This window comes from Mus caroli, unplaced genomic scaffold (genome assembly GCF_978045245.1).
Source record: "Mus caroli unplaced genomic scaffold, Mus_caroli_1 scaffold_6, whole genome shotgun sequence".
Classification (NCBI taxonomy): domain Eukaryota; kingdom Metazoa; phylum Chordata; class Mammalia; order Rodentia; family Muridae; genus Mus; species Mus caroli.
This window is the reverse complement of record NW_028227261.1, coordinates 132,844,781-132,871,658: the sequence shown is the minus strand read 5'-3', so window position 1 is coordinate 132,871,658 and position 26,878 is coordinate 132,844,781. Positions and strand designations below refer to the sequence as shown.

Sequence of the window (26,878 nt, the reverse complement as noted above, 5' to 3'; positions counted from 1 at the left end):
ACATTTATACGCTCATGTTTTTAGGTAAACAAGTAGCGGCTCTGACATAAAAAGATTGCCACTCTAAAAATTCTACACTTAACTTGTTAGGCTTAAGGCCGACAGGAACTTTACTAAGAGCACTTACAAGTTAAGGCCAAAATTACTTTCATTTATTTCTCCTTTCAGCCCTAGGGAAAGAGCAGTCATATACTGCCATGCTTTCTTCAACGCCAGTGTGCTATTTCTGAAGGCCTACACGGTGGATTAACAAGATCCCTAAATGGACCCAAAAGAAAACCGCACTAGACCAGAAACCCAGTGTGTGGACGCTCTGGAGATGAACTGGCAGGAAACCTCAGGGAGAGCCTCTCGCCACCGGGAGCCTCTGCCGGTGTTTCCTCAGCTCCCGCCTCAACACGCCCATTGGCCGTCGGGCGGTTGCGAGCTTCCTCCGCAAGTAGGGCGGGCCGGAACTTTTGTCAGCCGGAACCGGTGTACGCCGCTCAGTGTTGTCGACCGGCGTCAAGGCGACGAGGGTGCTGTTCTCTTCCTCTGGCTGCGGTGGCTGTGGAGTTCAGCCCAGCCAGTCTGGTGGAGGAGCACAGTCTCCCGGACTGTCTATGGTCGCTCCGCGGGCCGCTTTGCCGGCTGGTGCTTTTGTATCAGGGCAAGCAGTATTATTCCATGGCAGGGAACTTCTGGCAGAGCTCCCACTAGTAAGTGAGCTTCCATTTTCTCGCCTGGGGCCGGGGCTGGGGCACGGGAGGACTGGGCCTGCCCTTCCCTCGGGGTTTCCATCCTGGCCGCTGCGGGTGAGCCCTCCCTGGGAAGCCGGGGGTCCGAAGCGTGATGCAGTCGTTGCGAGCCTCCCCTCTTCTCCCAGAGAGATTCGGGAGCGGAGGGGAGGTGAGCTCGAAAGATGGGTAAGAGTCTGGTCTCCGGGAAGGGAAACGGAGGCGGTTTCATTTCAAATTTGGGGTTTGATTGGTGGGATGATGTGGGCACCGGCAAGGGAAAGAGTGACCCATTGTAGTTCTGTGAGGTTCCCTGCTTTGGATGGACATGGTTGGCTATTGCTTGTGTTTGTTTGTTTGTTTGTTTTTCATAGCAGTGATATTATAATCTCTTGTCATTCGCCTTACTGTAGATTTAATATTTACTCAGAGGAGAGGAGTGAGTCGTGCTTGTTTCTACCTGCTGCTTCCTGGCCCAGCTTTATGCCTAGATTGACACCACCCCACCCCCCCACCCCCCATCCCCGAAGCAGTGTTTCTCACGTTGAGAGATGGCTGTCCTAAAACTCACAGCTGGCATCGAACTTACTGAAATCTGCCTGCCTCTGCCTCTGCTTCTAAGTGCTGGAATTAAAGGCATGAGCCACCAATTGCAGGCTCTTAAATTGACTTTAATGCTCCTAGAATTTGAGAGCACAGGGGCTCTCAAAATATATCCATTTTCATTCATTAGCCAGTGTCTTATATTTTGCCTTAAGGTTGTGTATTTCCCAGCTTTTGTCCTCTTCCTTTAACCACTTAAATCACTAAATTTTAGTGTCTTTCAGTGACCATGGAAGGCCTAAAGCAATCTTAAAGACATTTGTCTCTAAATACATTTGGTTAAACATGCAGGAAGTTGTATGCTTGGGCTAAGCGTTGAGCAGGCTTTCCACTAAATACATAAAAAATGAACAGGACTAGATAGAGACATTTAGTTTAATTAAATTTTAGTGGGAAGAGAATAACAAAATTTTAATTCTGTGAATTGGTTTGCTTGTTTTCCTCTTTGCCTGAGAACAAAGAAGAAGAAGAGGGGGAAAAAAAGAAAGAAAACTGAATTTGGAAACCTAGTTCTGAAAGCAGGTCTTCCCTTGCTACAAAGTGTTTCTGGGAAGATGAAAGGCCAATGAAGCATCACTGGGGGACATTATTTCACATTGTTCTCACTCACTGAGATGTTTCAATTAAAAAAAACGAAATACAAAAGGGGATGACCCAAAAAGGTGGGATAAAGCTTGGGCCTGTACTTAATCCTGGTTCTCAGAATGCCTTGATTGCCTGTCTCAGTGACATAATACTAAGACAGGCAGTAGTAAGTCTTTAGATATACCAAGAGTCTATCTTCGAGGATGGTTCTTAGTCTAGAGGGTCTGAAAACCTGGGTGCTGGTGTTTGGTACACATGACACTATGAAGGAAATTGAGAAAGAGGTAGAGAAGCTTTGAAACCATCAAGAGATTCTTTACCCTCAAGTTTTCCTGTTTTTTTTTTCTTCAAACGATCTTGCTGAGGCTGCCAGTGGGCTGCTGAAGAGCTAGAGAACTCTGATGAATAACTTACCTGAGAGTTTGAAATGGCGTCTACAACATCCTTGTTTATTGGCCCGACAGTACAGGAGTCACACTGATTGACAAAGATTTATAGCCAGCAAAGCACTCACAAATAGATTCCACTCACAAAAATCAAAGAGATTCCATTGGTCCAACAAGACTGAGAAACTTGGGGGTGATGGTAAAAACACTGATTGAAAAGGGAATAAATTAGAAAAATATAAAATTTGCTCCAGGTCTGAATTTACTTGAAACAGGTGAGCATGTATTGAAGAACTCAAGTATTTCATTGTTGAACATAATTTACTAAGGATTTTAGAGATCTATTCTGAAGAGTTAATGCTGAAGTTTCAGAGGTAAACTGGTGCTCTATGTACCTCAGCTGCATTCCCAGCCAGACACTGTCTTTTATCAATGTTTTAAGTACATACCTCCAAATAAATAAATAAATAAATAAATAAATAAATAAATACAGGGAAGAAGAAGAAGCTGGGTGCAGCACTGCATGCCTTTAATCTCAGAACTTGGTGGTGATGGGGAGGGGCCAATCTCTGTGAGCTTGAGGCTGCTCTGATCTATTGAAGGAGTTCCAGGATAGCCAGAGCTAAAGAGAACCCAACAGACAAATAAAGACAGAGAGAGATGTGTCTCGTAGAATATGGTAAGCTTATTAAATCTTAGTGTTTTACATGCTTTTGCTTGTTGGCTTTTTTTCTATAAATGTATTTATTCCCTTTACATCCCAGTATCAACCCTTTCTCCTCCCAGTACCTCAAGCAGCTCCGCCCCTCCCCAGCCCTGCTGTTGCCTTTCTATGCCATGTTTTAACATCTTTACCTTCTCTAGTTTGCAGTGGATTTTGGATAAACAAGATCTGTTGAAAGAACGCCAAAAGGACCTAAAGTTTCTCTCAGAAGAGGAGTATTGGAAATTACAAATATTTTTTACAAATGGTAAACTTTTATATTGGTTGAAGTAGTATACTATAGCTGGTCACTATTTTATATGGTAATTTCAATGAATTGTTAAAGTCTATAGTTAATGCTTTTATTTATACATTTATCATTTCAGTGTTCTGGGTAATACTTTTGGCACCTTATGTCTCTCTCATAGCACAGTGTTGACTAATCTCAGGCATTTCTAGTGAGGTCCATCTTTAAGGTTGGCCTGAGCAAAATACTTTAAGAATAAATGATTATTTAAATTAGCATCCAGTAGTTCTCATTTTAAACCTTATAACTTTGCATAAGCAAGAAGATTTAGTCGCCAGGTGGTGGTGGCGCACACCTTTTTTGATCCCAGCACTCAGGAGGCAGAGGCAGGTGGATTTCTGAGTTCGAGGCCAGCCTGGTCTACAGAGTGAGTTCCAGGACAGCCAGGGCTACACAGAGAAACCCTGTCTCAAAAAAAACAAAAAAAAAAGATGATGATGATGACTTAGTCAAGAGACCTTTACTGTGTCTGGGATAGCTTTGTTACCTATTCTTTTGTTTGTTTAATTGTATTTATTTTTTATATGTATGAGTATTTGACCTGTATCTGTGCATTATATGCTGGGCCTGATGATGAGGAGGTGTGGCTCCCCTGGGACTTGAATTACAGATGGTCATGAGCCACTGTGTGGGTGTTGGGAGTGGAACCCAGGTCTTACTAAGAGTAGGTAGTGCTCTCAACTCCTGAACTATCGCTCCCATCCTGCCATCTGATCGTCACCCTGTTACTCTCTGCAAACCTACCTTTTTCCTTATATCAAAGATTAACTATGAATTTCTTGGTAAATAACAAAGTCTATCTTAATTTTTAAACCTATTTTTATAGATACTATGAAAAGCATTAAAGTACCTAGTAAAAAAGAATATTTGATATTCAACCTGCTTATTGTAAGGATAAATTGTAGGCAGTTTCTTTTCTTGTTTATGAATATTGCTGCATTTGCAAGTCTTAGACTACTGAGGTTCAGAAAGTGTCAAAGTGTGCCTAGGAGTGAATGGTCATGATTGCAACATGTAGAAATCACTGGTAAAAGTTAATGTTAGCAGTGTCACTATACTGATGACAGATGATACATTTAAACTTTATTCTTTTTTAGTTATCCAAGCATTAGGTGAACATCTTAAATTAAGACAACAAGTTATTGCTACTGCTACGGTCTATTTCAAGAGATTCTATGCTAGGTATGGTTGTTTTATTTATTTTTTTAATGCCTGGTTGAAATTCTTTTCTAATTTTCATGTACAATATATAAGTAAATCACTTGTTTAGTGTAGAATTATGATTTCCCCACCCCCACCCCCAGTGTGTTTTCTAAAGAGTCATCACATCATTTAACTCTTGTCTAATTGTATTTTTAGGTATTCTCTGAAAAGTATAGATCCTGTATTAATGGCGCCTACATGTGTGTTTCTGGCATCCAAAGTAGAGGTATAAAACAATCTTCTGTTCTTCATCAAAGTATCACAGTCTGGTTAATCTTTGTGTGTGTGTTTATGTATGTGTGTATGTATGTGTGTGTGTGTATATATATATATATATATATATATATATATATGTATATATATATACACATACGTATGTATATGTATATCTAGGCCTTTGTATGAATAATCATAAGTGGTAGTTTATCTGAACTGATGAAAACACATCTTGCAAATATTTTTTAATAACTATGTCACTATGCATCAGATGATTTAATGAGGCCCTTTATGAGTTCTAACTCAATCCTATAACTGGAGTATACAGTAGTAGAATCCATTCTGGGTAAAGGGGCCAAGGAAAGAACATGCTGGAGTCTGAGACCAAGGCCAGGGAAAGAACACCCTGACCTTGACTTGAGCCCAAGCAAGAAAGCAAGGCCAAGAAAAAGAATCCTGTCAGTCCCCGAGCTTGCCCCAAGATCACATCAATCCCATGCTACCCTGGAGAGCAGTCCCGCCCCCCACCCCTCTAATACAGCCTGCCTTCTCGGTTTCCTGTTGCTTCTGCTTCCCCTTCCCCTTCTCGCTCAAGCAGAGTTGCAAACACCTTCTCTTGTCCTTCCCAATAAATCTCTTGTGAAGTTTGTTGTACAGTGTGACGTTGTGGTGTTCCTTGGCTCCTGTCTAGAAGGATGCCTTTCCTTCAGAGATGTCACACTAGGGAAACCATTCCCCTCCGAGCTGTAACACTTCTATAAGGAAACTTTCCCCTCAGAGCTGTAACACTTGAAACCCTCATTTTATAAATGAGGAAACAAAGGCATAGAGAGAGCTGTGTTCATATGCCAGGTCAGTGGGTCCTCGTCTTCTAGATCTTCATCTGCAGCTTAATTGCTTTGCTATCTTTTAAAGACTGGCTGAGTGTGGTGGCACATGCCTTTGATCCCAGCACCGGGGAGGCAGAGGCAGGTAGATATCTTTGTGTTCAAGGCCAGCTTGAACTACATAGTGAATTCTGAGTTCCAAGATAGCCAGAGCAATGTAGTAAGACCCTGACTAGAAACTGCATTTCTGCTCAACTTACTGTTTTCATTATTATTAAGAAAGTTTAACTTTCAGCTAAAACCCAAATAATAGCAGATTCTGAGAACTGGCTTTTTTCTTAACTAATCCACATAATCCCTAGTCTATTTTTTCTGTTCTCAGGTAATATCTTTAGAATAATTCTATCCATGTGAATTGAATACGAGTTTAACCAGTAAGATTATATTTCTCTTGTGTTCATTTTTATTTTAGAAACCTCCATGGCATCTTTATTATCTCTTAAATAAGCAGAATTGACTATATTAGAAATACCAAAACCTTTTCTAGGAACCTGATTTAACTCTGTGCATGCTTTCTTGAGATAAAGTTTGAATAAATCTAGTTACAGAAGTCAGTCACAGAGTGTTTACCTCGTTCCCATGAGGGCTGCTTTCAGTCCTTAGGACCAGATGTATGTAGAATGTCCTTTTGAATAAAGAGGTCTTGTAGGTGAGGTATATTTCAGTTGTGGTTGTTGAATTACTTTTTCTTCTTAAAGGTTTTTTTCATACAATGTATTTGATTACATTTTCTCTCCTCCCCCAACTTCTCTCAGATCCTCTTCTCTACCCACCCAGCTTAGAGTGCATCTTCTTTGTCTCATACGAAGCACAACCTAAAATCAAAAATATAAGACAAATATCAAAGCCAGTAAGAAATAAAAAACCTACAAAAAAAAAAAAAATCAAGCAAGGACAAAGGCCATGGAGTTCATTTTGTGTTGTCCAACTGCTCCTGGGCCTAGGGGCTGCTTTAGAGTGTTGATAGGACCAGTGTGACTCCATTGGGAGAACTGATTTCCCTTTGCCAGCAGGTATCAATTCTGGGCAGCTTTCATTTACCCTCGCAGTGTGTTGCATTACATTTTAACTCTAACTCTAACCAAATCTTTGTTTTGTCTAATTGAATAGAAATTGTGTACAAAATCATGTTTAACATACTGTCTCCAGTTTTGAGGTTTTAAATTATTAAGTTTTGAATCTTAAATTTAAATATCAATATATCCACATATAGATAAAGTTATAGATTACATATTTTTAATAGAAGGTATATGAATAGTTTTAATTTGTTAAATAAGAGACCTGTTCTTTTTCTGCTTTAAAAGGAAGCAAATGGCTTGGAAATCTTAAGTGGTTTATCTGAAATTAAATGAGAGTATATTTAAAATGCATTATGTGATAAATTTTAGTTATTTTATACTGATAGTACATAAGATTGAAAAAGAAAATAACTTACCTAAGAAGCCTTATATTCCATTATAACTGTTTCATTCTTTCAGGAAGGTTGGTGTTTGCATGGTTTTTGAGTAATATCAGTATGTGTTTATTGACTGACTGGTTGGCTGATTAATTTTGCAAAGGACTGAACACAGGGCCTTGTACATTCTTGGCAGGCAAGCAATATACCATTGAGCAATATTGCCAACCCAAATTTTTGCAAATTTAATAAAAGGTAATAGACTGTAAACATGAGAAGAGCTTGGAAATATGTTTGGAATAGATCTCAGATATCTTTAATGTTTTTTGGATTACCAAGTACTTGATGTCATTCACTTTTCTCTAGGAATTTGGTGTTGTCTCAAATACGAGATTGATTGCTGCTACTACTTCTGTATGTAAGTGCAAAAGGTGTTTTTTGCTTTAAGGATAAAATTTAAAGAAAGCTCTGAAATGTACAATTTGTTCTGTTTTGTTTTGTTTTGTTTTGTTTTTAATGAACCACATATAGGTGAATGTATTACAGCTCCAAAGAACACCCTTATCGTTAGCATATTTCACAGGAAAAATGTTTGAAAAGAAGTTGTTTTTACTGATGTAGTGGTATTCTATAGTGTCAGTGCTTGGGAGGTAGAGGTAAGGGAATAGGAGTTCCAGGCAATTTGTACCTACAAAGTGAGTTTGGGCCAGCCTGGACTACATAAGACCATTTCAAAAGTCTTTAGATTCATTATGACATTACCTTTTTTGTTTGGGGTTTTTTTGTTCTTTTGTTGTTCGTTTGGTTTGGTTTGGTTTGGTTTTGGTTTTTTGGTTTTTTGGGTTTTTTTCCTTTGAGACCAAGTCTCATCTGAAACTTGGGCTCCTCTATCGTTCTACTTACGAAGGAGGATTGTTAATCTCCAGTTTAGATTACAAGTGTGGACCAGCATGCCTGGATTAACAGAAATGAGTTGTATTGATGTAAGTTATGTATTTTCTGACCTTCAAGTTGAAAAGTAATGTACAGAAAAGAATACTGACTGTAGTCAGTTGAGCTAATTTTTGTTTGTTTTGCTGGGGGTTTTTTTGGTTTTTTTCTTTTCTTTTTTTTTTTTTTTTTTTTTTTGGTTTTTTGAGACAGAGTTTCTCTGTGTAGCCCTGGCTGTCCTGGAACTCACTTTGTAGACCAGGCTGGCCTCGAACTCAGAAATCTGCCTGCCTCTGCCTCCCGAGTGCTGGGATTAAAGGTTGTGCCACCACACCCGGCTTGTTTTGCTCTTTGAGCCAGGGTCTCACTGTGTAGCCCTGGCTATCCTGGACCTCACAGAAATCTACCTCCTGAATGCTGAGATTAAAAGCTTTTATCATCACATCTAGCAACTCTTGTGTTTTTAAAGATTTATTTTTAATTATGTGGAGGTATGTGTTTGCGTGTGAAATGTTTGCATGTGAGTATAGGTGTGTGAGAAGGCCAGAGGCATCAGTCCCCTGTAGCTGCAATTATAGAGGGTTGTGAGCTGCCTGGTGTGGATTCTGAGGACCAAACTTGGATCCTCTGAAAAAGTGATCTTAACTGCTGAGCCAGTTCTAGCTATAGCTGAGCTGACTTTTACCCTAATTCTGTCTCTTTCTAGTTGCATTTGTCCCCATGCAGGTACCTAGTCTTTTAAGCAAGTTGCTTTACCTCTCAGCCTTAGGTTTGTCTGTGTGTTTGTTTCTGGACTTTTGAGGCAGTGATTCACCACTAATGGTACTTTTCTTGCTTCAAGTCCTAAATGCTGAGTTTACTACAGGCATAACTCACCATCTTTCCCATTTCTAAATCCTTTTTTAAAATGTGTGTGTGTGTGTGTGTGGTTTGCTATATATGTATGTATATTTGTATGTGGGAGGCATATATGTACTTGTATATGCATAGATGTCGAGTTCTGAAGTTGATGTGTAGCGTCATCTGTCATTTCTTTTCCACCTTATTTGGTGAGGCACGGCCTCTGAATTAAACCTAGAGATTGTCAATATGGCTAGTCTTACCACTAGCCAGTTTGCTCTGAGGAATGGATCACCTGACTCTTCTTTCAGAGGCTTGAATTACAGATGGACTGCACACATGTAATTTATATGTGTGGGGATCCAAACTCCGGTTTCCTTAGGCTTACAGGGCTTCTCCTACTGAAACATCTCTACTCACCTGTGTATGTCTTCTATATCATATCAAGTCAGTAGCAATAGGGTATAGTGGGTACACGCCTTTAATCCCAGCACTTGGGAGGCAGAGGCAGGTGGATCTGTGAGTTCAAAGCCAGCCTGGAGTATAGAGCTAGTTCCAGGACAGCTAGGGCTACATAGTGAAACAAACAAGAAGACAGCAGTTAGATGTTTTACTGCTGTGAAAAATATTGAGTGAAGCAGTTTTAAAGGAAGGGTTTATTTTGTCCCGAAGCTTCAGTCTGTGGTTTGCTGCTTCCATCACTTTTAGGCCTGTGACAAGGCAGAAACATCACAATGAAAGGCCAAAAGCAGAGAACGTGGAGGAGACTGGGGACAAGCAGTATCTCTTAGGTGACACTCCCAGGGATCCACTTCCTTTAGTCAGATCCCACCACCCCAACTCTACTCCCTCCCCTTTGGATTTTCAGTTATGGCTCCCTCAGTGAACTGAGCCTTTTGTTCAGAAATTTCACCATCCTTCAGTGATGGCATCCTGCAGCTGATGGTTTAGTTTTCAGTATGAGTCATGGGGGATACTTTATATTCAGACCCCACCAAGCATTCCTATAGAATTATGTCCTTAAGCTTTACTTCTTTTTAAAAATTGTGTATTTTATTTATATGTATATGCTTGGTGTTTGTGCATATGGGAGGCTGAAGTCACAAAAGGGAGCTGTGGTTACAGGCAGATGTGAGCCACCATATGTGGGTAATGGGAACTGAATGTTGGTCCTCTGCAAGAGCAGCAAGGACCCGGGCGTGGTGGCGCAGGCCTTTAATGCCAGCACTCTGGAGGCAGAGACAGGCAGATTTCTGAGTTCGAGGCCAGCCTGGTCTACAAAGTGAGTTCCAGGACAGCCAGGGCTATACAGAGAAACCCTGTCTAGAAAAACCAAAAAAAAAAAAAAAAAAAGAGCAGCAAGGGCTCTTAGGTGCTGAGCCTCTCTATTGCTGTAAAGGTCCTCCCCAGGTACAATCCCTTCTGAGGTAGTGGGGGTTAGGACTTGAGCATGTCAATTATTTGTTTTAGTTTCTTGAGACAGCCTTGGAAAGATGGCTCAACCTGATGACCCGAGTTTGAGTCCTAGAACCCATAAGTTGTCCTTTGATATCTAACGACATCATGGTGTACACATGTGCAGTCACAAACATCTGATAAGTCATGTGTTTAAAATGTGGATCAGGCAGTGGTGGCGTATACCTTCAATCCCAGCACTAGGAAGACAGTTACAGAACAAGTTCCAGAACAGCCAGGGCTACACAAGTGAAACACTGTCTTGAAAAACACAACACAACAAAAGAAAATGTGGATCATTTTAGCATACAGTGGATAACAGAATAAGGTAAGCCTAATCTCAGGGGAGATGTTAGGTCTCCAAGTCCAGGGCTTGGTGATGTGTATCAGTGTACAGACTTTTAAAATAGGATCTCACTGTGTAGACCAGGCTGGCCTCGAACTCAGATTCACCTGCGTGCTGGGTCTAAAGGTGTGCGCCACTAAGCTGGTCCTGTACAGACATTATTTTACTTTATTGATTTTTCTGTCATTAATAGGAACCAGTTTTATACTTTACACCCTGCTTACATTTAAAGGAATTGTAAAACTCAGAAACCTTAATGGGAATGTTTTCAAAATTAGAGAAAGAATATGAATTTCCTAGTGTCAAGTTTAAGTAGTTCAGGATTTCAGATCTTGGCAAATGTTACCTCAATTCACTGTAGATAGAGCACCTAATTATAAAATACCCTTTTGAGAATGTAATAATAAAATGCACAGAATTCCTCTTACTTTGAATGAAGTCACTTGTACCTGTGGAAGGACTTAAAAAACAGCTGCTGGAGCTGCCAGTTGATATCCCAGTTGGTTTAAGTATTGTAACCTAATGACTTAAATACAGTTTTCTCAATAGTACTTAAATGTACTAATAGTATTAAATGTACATGTAACATGACTTCTTGAGATAGTAACCAATGGCTTTTCATTTGTACTTTGTTAGTAAATACACATAGTAACTCTGTAGTATAAGAAAATCACCTAGAGGGCTGCTGAGATGGCTCAGCCTGTAAGAGCACCGACTGCTCTTCTGAAGGTCCTAAGTTCAAATCTCAGCAACCACATGGTGGCTCACAACCACCCATGGTGAGATCTGATGCCCTCTTCTGGTGTGTCTGAAGTCAACTGCAGTGTACTTATCTATAATAATAAATAAATCCTTGGGCCAGAGCAAGCAGGGACTGAGTGAGTGGAGTTGACTGGAGCGAGCAGGATTGACCAGTGTGAGCAAAGGTCCTAAAAATTCAATTCCCAACAATCACACGAAGGCTCACAACCATCTATACAGCTACAGTGTACTCACATACATAAAATAAATAAATACATCTTTAAAAAAAGAAAGTCACCTAGAGACTTTGCATGTATACAGACATTTTTATTAAAATGTTTTGGTGAGATGTGGTGTGCCCAACTTTAATACCAGCATAAGGCAGAGGCCAGTAGATCTCTATGACCTTGAGATCAGCCTGGCCTATATAGTAGGGTCCAGGCCAGCCAAGGCTAATGAGACCTTGTCTCCAAAAACTAAAAATAAGTAAATAAATTTGTTTATGTCTTTCGGAAAAGAAACACTTTTAAGTTCTGAAAGTATCAATTAGTTAAAACAAATTTTCTTGAGTCTCAGATGATTACTGCTAACATTTTAGTATATTGTCCTAACTTTTCTCCTCCACTTGTTATAAGTTGATGTGTATGTGTTCTGTATTCATTCTAAGCTAAATTACACTCAAACAGAAAAATACTACTCTATGTAAGTACACTGTAGCTGTCTTCAGACACACCAGAAGAGGGTGTCAGATCTCATTACAGATGGTTGTGAGCCACCATGTGGTTGCTGGGATTCGAACTCAGGACCCTTGGAAGAGCAGTGAGTGCTTGTGCCCCCTGAGCCGTCTTGCTAGCCTGAAAAATACTACTCTAGAGTTGAAGAGATTTTAGGAATGATATAATCTGGTGATTTTTTTCCCGGTCTTTTAATTAAAAAAAAAACCAAGCAGCAGAAGCCTTTTCCTCTTTCCCTCCCCGACCTTGCCTCTTCCCTTTTCCTTTACCTTTCCACAGTCTTTCCTTTTTCCCTCCCCGACCTTGCCTCTTCCCTTTTCCTTTACCTTTCCACAGTCTTTCCTTTTTCCCTCCCCGACCTTGCCTCTTCCCTTTTCCTTTACCTTTCCACAGTCTTTCCTCTTTCCCTCCCCGACCTTGCCTCTTCCCTTTTCCTTTACCTTTCCACAGTCTTTCCTTTTTCCCTCCCCGACCTTGCCTCTTCCCTTTTCCTTTACCTTTCCACAGTCTTTCCTTTTTCCCTCCCCGACCTTGCCTCTTCCCTTTTCCTTTACCTTTCCACAGTCTTTCCTCTTTCCCTCCCCGACCTTGCCTCTTCCCTTTTCCTTTACCTTTCCACAGTCTTTCCTCTTTCCCTCCCCGACCTTGCCTCTTCCCTTTTCCTTTACCTTTCCACAGTCTTTCCTCTTTCCCTCCCCGACCTTGCCTCTTCCCTTTTCCTTTACCTTTCCACAGTCTTTCCTTTTTCCCTCCCCGACCTTGCCTCTTCCCTTTTCCTTTACCTTTCCACAGTCTTTCCTTTTTCCCTCCCCGACCTTGCCTCTTCCCTTTTCCTTTACCTTTCCACAGTCTTTCCTTTTTCCCTCCCCGACCTTGCCTCTTCCCTTTTCCTTTACCTTTCCACAGTCTTTCCTCTTTCCCTCCCCGACCTTGCCTCTTCCCTTTTCCTTTACCTTTCCACAGTCTTTCCTCTTTCCCTCCCCGACCTTGCCTCTTCCCTTTTCCTTTACCTTTCCACAGTCTTTCCTTTTTCCCTCCCCGACCTTGCCTCTTCCCTTTTCCTTTACCTTTCCACAGTCTTTCCTTTTTCCCTCCCCGACCTTGCCTCTTCCCTTTTCCTTTACCTTTCCACAGTCTTTCCTCTTTCCCTCCCCGACCTTGCCTCTTCCCTTTTCCTTTACCTTTCCACAGTCTTTCCTTTTTCCCTCCCCGACCTTGCCTCTTCCCTTTTCCTTTACCTTTCCACAGTCTTTCCTCTTTCCCTCCCCGACCTTGCCTCTTCCCTTTTCCTTTACCTTTCCACAGTCTTTCCTTTTTCCCTCCCCGACCTTGCCTCTTCCCTTTTCCTTTACCTTTCCACAGTCTTTCCTTTTTCCCTCCCCGACCTTGCCTCTTCCCTTTTCCTTTACCTTTCCACAGTCTTTCCTTTTTCCCTCCCCGACCTTGCCTCTTCCCTTTTCCTTTACCTTTCCACAGTCTTTCCTTTTTCCCTCCCCGACCTTGCCTCTTCCCTTTTCCTTTACCTTTCCACAGTCTTTCCTCTTTCCCTCCCCGACCTTGCCTCTTCCCTTTTCCTTTACCTTTCCACAGTCTTTCCTCTTTCCCTCCCCGACCTTGCCTCTTCCCTTTTCCTTTACCTTTCCACAGTCTTTCCTTTTTCCCTCCCCGACCTTGCCTCTTCCCTTTTCCTTTACCTTTCCACAGTCTTTCCTTTTTCCCTCCCCGACCTTGCCTCTTCCCTTTTCCTTTACCTTTCCACAGTCTTTCCTCTTTCCCTCCCCGACCTTGCCTCTTCCCTTTTCCTTTACCTTTCCACAGTCTTTCCTTTTTCCCTCCCCGACCTTGCCTCTTCCCTTTTCCTTTACCTTTCCACAGTCTTTCCTCTTTCCCTCCCCGACCTTGCCTCTTCCCTTTTCCTTTACCTTTCCACAGTCTTTCCTTTTTCCCTCCCCGACCTTGCCTCTTCCCTTTTCCTTTACCTTTCCACAGTCTTTCCTTTTTCCCTCCCCGACCTTGCCTCTTCCCTTTTCCTTTACCTTTCCACAGTCTTTCCTTTTTCCCTCCCCGACCTTGCCTCTTCCCTTTTCCTTTACCTTTCCACAGTCTTTCCTTTTTCCCTCCCCGACCTTGCCTCTTCCCTTTTCCTTTACCTTTCCACAGTCTTTCCTTTTTCCCTCCCCGACCTTGCCTCTTCCCTTTTCCTTTACCTTTCCACAGTCTTTCCTCTTTCCCTCCCCGACCTTGCCTCTTCCCTTTTCCTTTACCTTTCCACAGTCTTTCCTTTTTCCCTCCCCGACCTTGCCTCTTCCCTTTTCCTTTACCTTTCCACAGTCTTTCCTTTTTCCCTCCCCGACCTTGCCTCTTCCCTTTTCCTTTACCTTTCCACAGTCTTTCCTTTTTCCCTCCCCGACCTTGCCTCTTCCCTTTTCCTTTACCTTTCCACAGTCTTTCCTTTTTCCCTCCCCGACCTTGCCTCTTCCCTTTTCCTTTACCTTTCCACAGTCTTTCCTCTTTCCCTCCCCGACCTTGCCTCTTCCCTTTTCCTTTACCTTTCCACAGTCTTTCCTTTTTCCCTCCCCGACCTTGCCTCTTCCCTTTTCCTTTACCTTTCCACAGTCTTTCCTTTTTCCCTCCCCGACCTTGCCTCTTCCCTTTTCCTTTACCTTTCCACAGTCTTTCCTTTTTCCCTCCCCGACCTTGCCTCTCCCCTTTTCCTTTACCTTTCCACAGTCTTTCCTCTTTCCCTCCCCGACCTTGCCTCTTCCCTTTTCCTTTACCTTTCCACAGTCTTTCCTTTTTCCCTCCCCGACCTTGCCTCTTCCCTTTTCCTTTACCTTTCCACAGTCTTTCCTCTTTCCCTCCCCGACCTTGCCTCTTCCCTTTTCCTTTACCTTTCCACAGTCTTTCCTTTTTCCCTCCCCGACCTTGCCTCTTCCCTTTTCCTTTACCTTTCCACAGTCTTTCCTTTTTCCCTCCCCGACCTTGCCTCTTCCCTTTTCCTTTACCTTTCCACAGTCTTTCCTTTTTCCCTCCCCGACCTTGCCTCTTCCCTTTTCCTTTACCTTTCCACAGTCTTTCCTCTTTCCCTCCCCGACCTTGCCTCTTCCCTTTTCCTTTACCTTTCCACAGTCTTTCCTTTTTCCCTCCCCGACCTTGCCTCTTCCCTTTTCCTTTACCTTTCCACAGTCTTTCCTCTTTCCCTCCCCGACCTTGCCTCTTCCCTTTTCCTTTACCTTTCCACAGTCTTTCCTCTTTCCCTCCCCGACCTTGCCTCTTCCCTTTTCCTTTACCTTTCCACAGTCTTTCCTCTTTCCCTCCCCGACCTTGCCTCTTCCCTTTTCCTTTACCTTTCCACAGTCTTTCCTTTTTCCCTCCCCGACCTTGCCTCTTCCCTTTTCCTTTACCTTTCCACAGTCTTTCCTCTTTCCCTCCCCGACCTTGCCTCTTCCCTTTTCCTTTACCTTTCCACAGTCTTTCCTTTTTCCCTCCCCGACCTTGCCTCTCCCCTTTTCCTTTACCTTTCCACAGTCTTTCCTTTTTCCCTCCCCGACCTTGCCTCTCCCCTTTTCCTTTACCTTTCCACAGTCTTGGAACGCTCCCGGTGCTGTGAGTGCCGGCACATGGCTCCGTTCCAACAGCAGCTTTTTTGTTTGTTTGTTTTTCAAGATTGGGTTTCTCTGTGTAGCACTGGCTCTCCTGGAACTCTCCATAGATGAGGATGATGCTTTCAGGATTGCTGAGAGCACCTACTGAGGATAGTGCACCTTCTAATATTTGAAGCTATGTTAATGGAATGTTGGATAAATTCATGCTGGCATTTCCTTGGTTTTAATTGTTTTGTTTTGTTTCCTATAGTAAAAACTAGATTTTCATATGCTTTTCCAAAGGAATTTCCTTACAGGATGAATCATGTAAGTATGTTGTATAAGACTTTGTATTAACTGACTCTATTTTATATGCGAATAAAATTGAGACTCTCATAGGAATGGGAGTTTCAGGTACTATAAAATGTACACATATCTATTGTTTTTATAGTAAGTTTCAGTAGCTTCTCTATATTTTTTGGGTGATACTTAACAGTAGTCATTATTAATCTTAGATCCCAGCTAAATCGCCTTAGGAAGCTTTTAATAATATTGAAGTTGGAACTTCTTCAAATTAAAGCAGAATTTTCAGAATTTTACTGGAGTGGCAGTAGTCTTACATCAATATTTCCAGGTTACACCCATGTGTCTCACTTGGAACAGTTTGAAAACTGTTCCTAAAAAATTATCTGTTGGCTTCTGTTAATATTTTAATAGACTTACCTTTTCTCACCTTGCAAGGAATTTGTTTATTCCGTTAAGTATCGATAGTTGAAGCGGGGTGTGGTGGCGCATGCCTTTAATCCCAGCACTCAGGAGGCAGAGGCAGGAGGATCTCTGAGTTCGAGGCCATCCTGGGCTACAGAGTGAGTTCCCGGACAGCCAGGGATATACAGAGAAACCCTGTCTCGAAAAACCAAACAAACAAAAAAAAAGGATCAATAGTTGCACTGTGCATTTGTCAAATAGAAAGTATATAGAAAATTTTGAAGTTTTTTGGTTTGTTTTTTTCAAGACAGGAGTTCTCTGTTTAGCTCTGGTTTGTCATGGAATTAGACCATGCTGACCTCAAACTCAGAAATTTAAAGGCATGTGCCACCATGCTGGCTTAAATTTGAAGTTTCTAACATTTATAACTTTTTAATTTATTTATTTATTTTTATAAGAATTCTGGTTGTAGCTTAGTAGCAAAATAAGTGTTTACAATATTTGAGACTTTGGGTTCAATTCCAAGACCCCCCCAAAAAATATGATATACTGTCTTTTCCTCATAAGAATTTAAAATGTATTATATAACAGTAAAAAGCAATTTTTGCCAGGCATAATGGCACAAGCCTTTACTCCCATCCCTCAGGAGGCAGAGGTGGATGGAGCTATGTGACTTTGAGGGAAGCCTGGTCTATATCATCAGACCCTCAAGAAACAAACAAAATTAGTAATTTTTTATTGTAAATGTTAATGCTAACATAAGCTACTGTGTTTATTTTTGATTTAGAAATTTTGTATAATATTGATGAATTATTTATCTGTATTTGTAACTTAACTTTTAAAAGTAGTTATGTAATTATGCTTATTTTCACTGTTTTTTAACAGATACTAGAGTGTGAATTTTACCTCTTAGAATTAATGGTATGTATATTTTTCCATAACACAGCAAAAACTTGATGGGTTGTATTGAAAGGAGGTTAAAATTGAATATATCCAAATGATATGTTATGGCAAAGTCATAGAAACATAAGAGTATCATCCCTATTTCCTTTCTGAAGGCCGTAAAATAATTTATCTTACTTGGGCTGCAAAAAAATTATTTTTTAGTTTTCTTGTAACTTTAATAAGGGTTACAAGCAAATAATCCAGGACCTTTGTAAATTCTGTGTACAATGTATGCGTGTATGTAGAGTTAAAGATGGGTTAGGCTTTGTCAGCATCATGCCCCTCCAGTTGAGAAGTATGGATTTATAGCCTAATAAGAGGCTACAGTGTGTTGCAGATATGACACTCTGAATCTCTAGGGGAAAGAATGGATGCGGACTGGGTACCATCTGATTTACCAAGGTATATTCCAGAGACAACACTGCCTTCACTGTTATAGTAGCATAGGGTCATATCTGAGTAAGAGAATAAAAATAAAAAGAAAGCAAGTATGAAAAAAAGAAATTAATTTGAAACACAAAACAAGTTGTTGGAAAATGATACCATTTTATAATTTTATGTTGTAATACATCTGTTTTTATACATACATATTTTTAAACTGTTTCTAGGACTGTTGCTTGATAGTGTATCATCCTTATAGACCTTTGCTCCAGTATGTGCAGGACATGGGCCAAGAAGACGTGCTGCTTCCCCTTGCATGGTAACTAGAACAGAAGTTACTCATAGTTACTTACTAGATAAGAGGGCTGACAACAAAACACATGGCTTAATATATTAAAATGTCCCAAGTCATTTTATATTTAGGAAGATATATGCTTGTTAAATTTGAAATACTGTAGTGGTATAAGTTATAAAGTCATATATATCTTGAATTACCTATTTGATAAGGATATGTCAATGTTTTGTATGAAAAACAGACTTTACATGAACATTAAAAATGAATTTACTTTTAAAATGATACATTTTGTTTACTTTTGACTTTTTAGAATGTGAACAATATTTTACATTATCTGTTGTGGGGTCTCAAAGTGGAAACTAAACTACTACATGAGTTTTATATTCAGTAATGCGTGTCCCCTTGTTGTCACACTCATGCATCCATTGCTTAGTCTCTGTGTGTCATTAATCAAACAGGGATGTAAGTGTACAAAGATGGGAGGGAAATCTGGTCCTCTGGGGAAGAAGTTATAGTCGATGAAGCAGCTATGCGTTTAGTAACGATAAAATTTACGTTTCTACAGGAGGATAGTGAATGATACCTACAGGACGGATCTTTGTCTGCTGTATCCTCCTTTCATGATCGCTTTAGGTATGTAAATTTGCTGTGCCTTTATTGGATAACTGTTTGTGCGTATTTAGGTCATCCTAGAATACATTTCAACTAATTTTATGTTTTTTGTAGTAGTAGACTAATCTTGAATGTGAGCTCTCAATGATAAACACTACAACCATCCCAGATTAGCATTATTTTCCCCCTTCTGCTTTTTGGTAAGGCTTCTCCTCTCCCCCCACCCCTTAATTCATTGAAAATAATTTTAACTAGTATCTAAGCAAAGTTTTTATTTGTTTAGGGAGGAAATTCAGAACTAAGTCTCTCTGTTTTCTATTTCTGGATCCAGTTAAATACTCAAGAACTTAAGGAAAAAAGCATTATGCTTCTGTTACTAGGAGAACTTAGCTGGCGTTCTATGGTGTGTAGGAAGCATACAGCGATGGGCTCAAATTGTCTTGGGAGTTAAGTAGACCAGATTTAAACATTCCTTACTTTACAGTTGTAAAAAACAATTTTTTTTTGAGTTTGTAAAAATTGTAGGAGGGATAATAACTTTATAAACAGTTAAATGATATATCCTGTAGAACACCGGCTATCTATTTGTACAAAGATTTAATATATTCTGCTCCCTTTTTTTCTCATGACTCCTTTCTAAAAACCCTTCTCCTTTTTCTTTGTTTTCATTCTCCTCTTCTTCCTCCTCTGCTTCTTCCTTTTCTTCATCTTCTTCCTCCTTCATTCTCTCTCTTTTTTTTTTCATTCATGTCTTTTTAAATCTTCTTTTAGATTTTTTTTCGGGGGGGGGGGGCGTTGTTTTGTTTGTTTGTTTGTTTGTTTGTTTGTTTGAGACAGGGTGTCTCTGTGTAGCCCTGGCTGTCCTGGAACTCACCTTGTAGACCAGGCTAGCCTCGAACTCAGAAATCCGCCTGCCTCTGCCTCCAAAGTGCTGGGATTACAGGCGTGCGCCACCACCGCCTGGCTAGATTTTGTTTTATATGTATGAATATTTGTACCCACATGTATGTATATGTAACACACACATGCCTGAAGCCCATGAAGGCCAGAAGAGGGCACTAGACCCCCTGGAATTAGAGATAGTTGTAAACCATCATGTGGGTGCTAGAAATTGAACCCAGCTAGGTGTGGTGGCATACACCATTAATCCCAGCACTCAGGAGGCAGAGGCAGGCGGATTTCTGAGTTCGAGGCCAGCCTGGGCTACAAAGTGAGTTCCAGGACAGCCAGGGCTATACAGAGAAACCCTGTCTCGAAAAACCAAAAAAAGAAAAAAAGAAATTGAACCCAGGTCTTGTGCAAGAGGAATAAGTACAGCTAAGCTGTCTCTCTCCAGTGCCCCCTTTCAGTTATGTCATAAACATTGCTGGTTTTCAACCTTATACTAGAGGTTGATATAAGTTAAACTTAACAGTTCTGCATTGGTGCCTTTTTTTTAATGACTTGTTTCTTTTTATTCATATGCATTGTTGTTTTGCCTGCATGCATGTATGTATGAATGAGGGCATTGGATCCCCTGCAACTGGAATTACAGATAGTTGTGATCTACTATGTGGGTGCTGGGAATTGAATCCAGGTCCTCTGGAAGAGCAGCCAGTGGTGTTCTTAACCTCTGAGCCATCTTTCTAGCCCCTCATTGGTGACTCTTGTAAATTGCTGGACTTGGTGGGACTCTAAAGTAGTATGTATGTTCAGTGAGAAAAGATGCTGGGTTTGTATGGATAGGAAGAAATAGCAGGATGTATGGCATGTTTTTGCCACCTGTGTGGTCTGTGTTCCTCTCAGGTAGTCTTACTGAGATCAGTGGCTTTTTTATATAGTCTTTTATGTGTTGAAACATTAATGTAAGTGTGTGTGTGGGGGTGTTGTGTGTGAGTATGGGCATGTGAAGGCGGGGTACACATGGTAGAGGCTAGAGGTCAACCTTTGTCATTCTGAAGGAGCCATCTACGTTTTTGAAACAGGGTATCTCACTGAGACCTACAGGGTATCTCACTGAGACCTACAGCTCATTTATTAGACAAGGCTGACTGACCAGTGAGTCCCAGAGATTACCAGTGTGTGCTATCATGCCCAAGAGTTTTCTTTTATGTGTGTGAATGTTTTGCTTGCATGTGTGTCCGTGCACTATGTGCATGAAGTGCCTGCAGAAGCCACAAGAGTGCATTGGATCCCCATTACTGCAGTAACAGTTGGTTCATTCATCATATGGGTGCTGAGAATTGAACTGAATACTGGAAGAACAACCAGTGCTCTTAGCCTATTAGGCCATCTCTCCAGCCTTCTTCCCAGCTTTGTTTTAGTTAGTTTGTGGTTTTTAATGTGGGTGGGAATTGAACCCAGATCACGCAAGACAGTCTTTCAAAGCTTGTCTAACCAAATGTGACTGTAGTGCAAAGGTTAATAAACACCTAAGGAAAAAATTAGCGTTTTAAAAATTTAGATTATATCCTCTACGGATGGGTTCTATTAACCGGGATCTACAGATAGGGATCCAAGGAGGGAGGACCTGGGATGGACACTGGAGGATCTGCGTGAGGTCTGCCTCCACAGAGAGCAAACAAGTCTCTAGTCTCTAGGTCGTTAAGAATAGCCACTCCCAGCTTTCTGGATGGAATGCAGGAATTTTATTTCCTCCTTAGGGAGACATCCTATGGTTAACATTCCTAGTTACCCTAGTGACCTGTGGGTTCAAAGACTTCTGTACCCTTAACAAACATTTTTAAGACTTAGCAGTGCATTGCTTAGGTTGGGCTTTGTTTTCTGTCACTGACTTCTGGGTGGGGTTTGACTACTTTACACGTGTATGCACAGGTGATTTTTCCTGTCCTAATTTCTCAGTTGGAGTTGTTTATCTTGTAACAAATTTGCCCTCAAGGCATCCTGTAGCTAGAGATTTCTTTTTTTATAATACAGTGTGTGTGTAAATATTGTTGCTACACTTTTTTAAAATAGTATTAGAAAGTAAGACAGTCTTTATGAAAATCTTTAGTACTAAATCTGTGTTTACAGTTAAATATGAACAGCTGTCTCTCATTTTCTTCCTAGCTTGCCTCCATGTAGCCTGTGTCGTACAACAGAAAGATGCTCGACAGTGGTTTGCAGAACTTTCTGTGGATATGGAGAAGGTACTCTTTCTTTTTGAAGACAGGGTCTCACTGTATAGCTCTTTCTTGCCTGGACCTTGCTATGTAGATCATGCTGGGCTCTGATGCCTAGAAATCCACCCGCCTCCTTCTCCCAGGTGCTGGCATTGAGGCATGGGTCCTCATTGCCCTGCATGATACCTGTTCTTTACATACTGATACGTTGCTAGTTTTTGCTACTGAGAGCTTTTCAAATATTTTCTTCTAGATTTTGGAAATAATCAGGGTTATTTTAAAACTATATGAGCAGTGGAAGAATTTTGATGAGAGAAAAGAGATGGCAACTATTCTTAGTAAGATGCCGAAACCAAAACCACCTCCAAACAGGTACATTTTAGACTTACTGAGTTAATTTAATTTAATGTTTTATTTCCCTTTATGTAATTTTTGTCTTGATAAATTGAGAATGTCTCAGTTTTTAGATAAATTCTTCTGTCTAGTAACTTTTTCTAATGCAATGGAGGTCTATTACAGGTATCCCTCAACATATAGCCACATTCTGTACTTAAATTGAACTGAATTAAACAAACAATTGAAATACAGAGATAAAAAGCTTAAAGTAATTCTTTCTATTTGCCTCTTTGTCGTTCCTCTCCCTTCAGTAATGATTATTCTCTTATTTCATACGTTTCAGTAAGCATTTTGAAAATTTTTGATGACATGATATGCTAAAGAAAATAAGTTTTGGCTTCTGAGTGATCCTATGATCCATAGCACACAGTTATAATAATTTTACCTAAGAGGAACCTCCTGTGCTAAGATGTTTTTGTTATTTTAAGTGAACCTGTTCACTTAGGTGAGTGGCTCTCTAAGTATCAGATCATTCAAAGCGAGGAAGGAGAGAAGGGAAGTAAATGCTGTAAGCATAGCTGGTCCTTAGAGAGGGTATACAACAGTAGGGTGCAGTTCTAGATACTGCTGGCTACAGTGGTGCAGAGTTGAGCAGAGAATGATGCTAACTGTTAGTAGGAGCTGCCTAAGGCATCACTGAAACAGCTACCTTTGGATGCATGTCTTACAGAAGCTCCCTGAGCGATTCTCCACTAATGGCAGGGCCTGAAGCTGCAAGATGATGCTGGACAAGATAAGGCAACCTCCTATTGTCACACTTACTGGTACTTTCAGCTTTAGTTATTTTTATTTTAATATTCAGCATTTTTCAAATAAATGACCATATTTTTGATGTATAAAAGTTTGTTATCATTACCATATGATTTTATTATGCACAGGTTTTTTTTTCCTTTTTCCTTTTTTTTTTTTTTTTTTTTGAAAGACACTTTGGATTTTCCTAAAGAGTAGAAATGAAATTTTATATGTCAGATTTAATTTTGTAGGAAATTTGTTCAGAAGAAATTGTAATCAATTGTAATCTCTATGTTGAGTGATACCTGTAATAATAGTGAAATCCTTCTCTAACTTAAATCTTTGAATGTATATGGACACTAACTTCCAGACTGCTTGTTATGTATGAGGGCCTCAAGTTACAGAAGAATAAAAACATAAAACCAACTTTACTTTTCTGGATTTTAATTTTTCTACATTTGTGTTTTACAATCAGGAATGTCTGTTTTATAAAATTGCTCCACAGAATAAAGAACTTCAGAAATTAATAGTACTATCAGAGTATTTTAAAAATGAATCTTTTAATTGGCATAAAATTTCTTTCTTCCCCATTTGAACAGTGAAGGTGAGCAGGGTCCAAATGGAAGTCAGAACTCTAGCTACAGCCAATCTTAAAACACCCTGAAGAATCCCGTAGTGGACCACTTGGAAGTAAAGCATTGGACAGTTTGAGTAATGTCTTCATTGGAAGCAGATGCAAACGAATAGCTTGTTTCTGTCAAGCATATTGGGAATTGACTTAATTTTCACAAAATAAGGTTTTTTCCTAACTTGATTTAGTGTATAATTTATTAACTCTTAATTACAAAATTTAGTAAGGCTCTAAAGGGACCTATAGCCATACATAGACATTTCAGGGTTAACCTCTCTCTTACATACACATATGTATATAGACACATACTAATACTGGTTTTTGGTTAGGTAATTGAAGGGTTTTTTAATTAATAATAATAACTTTTTTTATTAAGTCAGGAAACATGAAATGTCATTTGTTCAAATTTTTCTTTCAGCATTGAGGGACCAAAAGAGGACATAAAAAGTCAATAAAACTACCCCAGCCCAGTTAAATTTTAAAACTGGATTTAAGAAATTAAATCTTAGAAAATCCTTAGAAGGTTTTAGAAATGATAATTACAATTTGAGGGAGATTAATCAAGAACTTACTGATTTTAAAATAGATTGTATTTAATACTTTTTGTATCATTACAGAAGATACTGGCCCAGCCTATCAAAAAAGTGCAATATATATATAGCATACTTTGACATTTTAAAGGTTGTATTGACTTACTAGCTGTTTTGAAAGCCTAAAAGAAAAGGTTATTTGCAACTAATTTATAGTTAAATTAGTTTAACTTGATTAAACACTTAAGGTAAAATTTGGTGAAATTTTAATGTTTAATCTGTCCTGAAAAATTTTTTTTTTGTCCTGAAAATTTTTTATGAGACATATACACCCAGTTTAATTTTATGTTTTATTGTGAACTAACATATGTACAGCAAGTATTCTAAAGCAGGAAGGAACCTAGTCAGGTTCTAGACAGTGGGATTCTTCATTCTCATGGGTGTGACTGCAGAATCAACGCTACATTTGTGGGACTTCATCAATTAATCAATTTTCTTCAGACTCAAAGGAAGAAGAATAAAGCTTGGAATAATGAGATATTATTGTGTAGTTTTGCACTTTTTAAAAAATAAATCATGAAAAAAATTACTAAGTGTTGACTTCCTGGTTAAAATTGGAAGAATAAAAGTTAAATTTTTCAGGTATATTAACTAATGTCTTGAGTTCCTGTTGCTAAGTTTGACTTAGGTTTTCTGAGAATCTTTTTGAGTGTTAAATTAGAACCCTAAACTCTGTAAAGAGGTGATTTTTGTATAGTTTATGAATAGATTGTAAGGAAGGTTCTGCTTCCTATGGAGAATATCAGATGCAGATGGGCTGAAAAGGAGACTTTACGTTGGTACAAATACGAATTCTCCTAAGGCCGTATCAGGCTAAGTAACAAACAAGCAAAGGAACAAACAGGCTCTCCCCGAACTCCGCTTGGATGCTTGGTGATTGATTGCTTATCACAGCTGTTAACTATAGTTTTATCTTCAAGCTTTTTTAAAATCCAGTTTCTTTTTTCAGATTTATTTTTTTGCTTTATAGTTTTCTTTGCAAATGCTATTGTGGATGATTAAGACTTTGCAAAAGGAGACAAAGCCGTGAAATAGATCTCCATGTGTGTATGCTCCAGCCTCAGCTATTACTGATTCATAGCCAGTTTCACCTTATGTAAACTTCCACACCAGTCTCCAGCTCATACATTATCTTGAAGAAAATTCTAGATATATCATTTTATCCATAAATAATTTCATACTGCTAATAGGTGAAATAATTATTTAGTATTATATTAAAATTCTCAATTCCCTGAACATTGCAGAACATTCTGTATTCATTTATAAATCCTTTTAGGTTTAGATTCATGGATTATTCCTCCATGCTATAAAAAACATTCCCTGTTTTCATTTCTTCATGTATTAAGTTTCCCATAGCCTAAGTTTTACTGTGAGCATCTTTAGCATGCCATTTAGTGAGGATTTTTCTCCTTTGTATTTCTGTAAATTGATAATTGAATATGAAGGTTGATCACACTGAGATTCTTTTTGTTTTGGCTAGGCTACTGTAGGGTGGCCATCTCTTGCATTAGTCAACATAGTGGCTGTTGCTGTCCCCATTTATGACAAGTACTGTTTCAGAACCAGTCAGTCTTAGGCACACTGTCCAGTCTCATAGCCACCAGCCACTTAGGGCTGAACAGTTACTATGTGGCTTGTCTGAATGCAGATATGCTGTAAATGTGCAAACATGTTGGGTTTCAGGTACTTATTAATATAAAACAAAATAATGTTAAAAATCTCAATTTGTTTATAACCATTATGTGTTTTAAATGATAATATTTTGGATACATAGAATTAAATAAAACATTATTAAAATTTTTCTTGTTTCTTTTTAATTTTTTAAATATAGGAACATTTAAAATCACAGAATGGCTTGCATTGGACAGTGCTGCTGCCAGATAATGGAAATATTAGATTTCTGTCTCATCTCACCTACCTTCATTTCCATCTCCTGCTTTCCCTTTTAACTTTGTCACTTGTATGCTATTTACTTCAGCATTTCCAGTTAGCAGGCTCTTAATATTACAGTTAATTTAAGCACTTACTATATGGCGTGTGCTGTCGGAATTTGACCAAGGCTTACTGTAGAAATGAGAACTCATTCAGTCACAGGTGAAGTGACAGCTTAGATGCAGGTTCTAATTGATAAAACCGGGGCATCGGACCTCCAGACACTTTACCATATGGCCTCTTCTGCTTACCTCCTCTTTTTATTTTCAGCTGTAAATAATACCTGCTTTGGAAGATGGGAGATCCTGCTTTCGCACACATCTTCCTGTTCAGCCCTACAGCGGAACTTCTATTATTTAATTACACACTTTGAGCAGGCCCACAGTACTTGGGGTATTGAGTTAGGAGGATCAGAAGTTCAAGTATATATAGCCTTATAACATAGGAACATTTGAGGCCAGCCTGAACTTCGTAAGACATAAGGTATCTCTAAAGAGCAACAAATTGTACACAGTGGGGGTTTTGTTGGGTTTTTTTTGGTTTTTTTGTTTTGGTTTGGTTTTTTGGTTTTCTGAGACAGGGTTTCTCTGTGTAGCCAGAGTGAGTCCTGGAACTCACTCTGTAGACCAGGCTGGCCTCGAACTCAGAAATTCACCTGTCTCTGCCTCCCAAGTGTTGGGATTAAAGGCATGCGCCACCACTGCCCAGCCACAGTGTTTTTAAAATTCATATTTAGTATATATAGATAATAGTCTATAGTCCAATAACTTCTTTAAAATATTTTGTCTTTCTATAATTGACAGTTACCTTAGTTATGATTTGCTTAAATTGCTTTGTGTTTTTTGTTAAGTCGTCCAAGAATTGTTACTTGTTTTCTAAAAATCACTCTTATGGAGACTTGGCCGAGTCCATCCTATTGGCTA

The 26,878-nt window shown here is 39.6% G+C and overlaps 1 protein-coding gene across 3 annotated transcripts; it reads left to right on the top strand.

The window, feature by feature from the left end:
• The first annotated feature begins 482 nt into the window (after positions 1-482).
• On the top strand, positions 483-25,817 carry Ccnc (cyclin C). 3 transcript variants are annotated; one of them, XM_021160935.3, is made up of 13 exons: positions 514-698; positions 3,155-3,261; positions 4,398-4,482; positions 4,660-4,729; positions 7,369-7,420; positions 15,904-15,959; positions 17,226-17,261; positions 17,894-17,985; positions 18,527-18,594; positions 21,622-21,701; positions 21,928-22,046; positions 22,741-22,834; positions 23,402-25,817. In XM_021160935.3, exons 1-12 carry the CDS (start codon positions 667-669, stop codon positions 22,790-22,792), a joined length of 849 nt encoding a protein of 282 aa, XP_021016594.1. In that variant the 5' UTR covers positions 514-666; the 3' UTR covers positions 22,793-22,834; positions 23,402-25,817. The 3 variants fall into 3 exon arrangements, with proteins under 3 accessions (XP_021016593.1, XP_085695584.1, XP_021016594.1); XM_021160934.2 differs by lacking the exon at positions 22,741-22,834 and having other exon boundaries at positions 483-698; XM_085839458.1 differs by lacking the exon at positions 23,402-25,817 and having other exon boundaries at positions 483-698; positions 22,741-22,984.
• The last annotated feature ends 1,061 nt before the right edge of the window (positions 25,818-26,878 follow it).

What these genes read in the sequence shown, in the direction of transcription:
- Ccnc (XM_021160934.2), top strand. Translation starts at nt 667, where the DNA reads ATGGCAGGGAACTTCTGGCAGAGCTCCCACTA. An exon ending in TCCTTTCATGATCGCTTTAG is followed by an intron (nt 18,595 to 21,621) that starts GTATGTAAATTT and finishes TTTTCTTCCTAG; the next exon opens with CTTGCCTCCATGTAGCCTGT. An exon ending in CCAAAACCACCTCCAAACAG is followed by an intron (nt 22,047 to 23,401) that starts GTACATTTTAGA and finishes CCATTTGAACAG; the next exon opens with TGAAGGTGAGCAGGGTCCAA.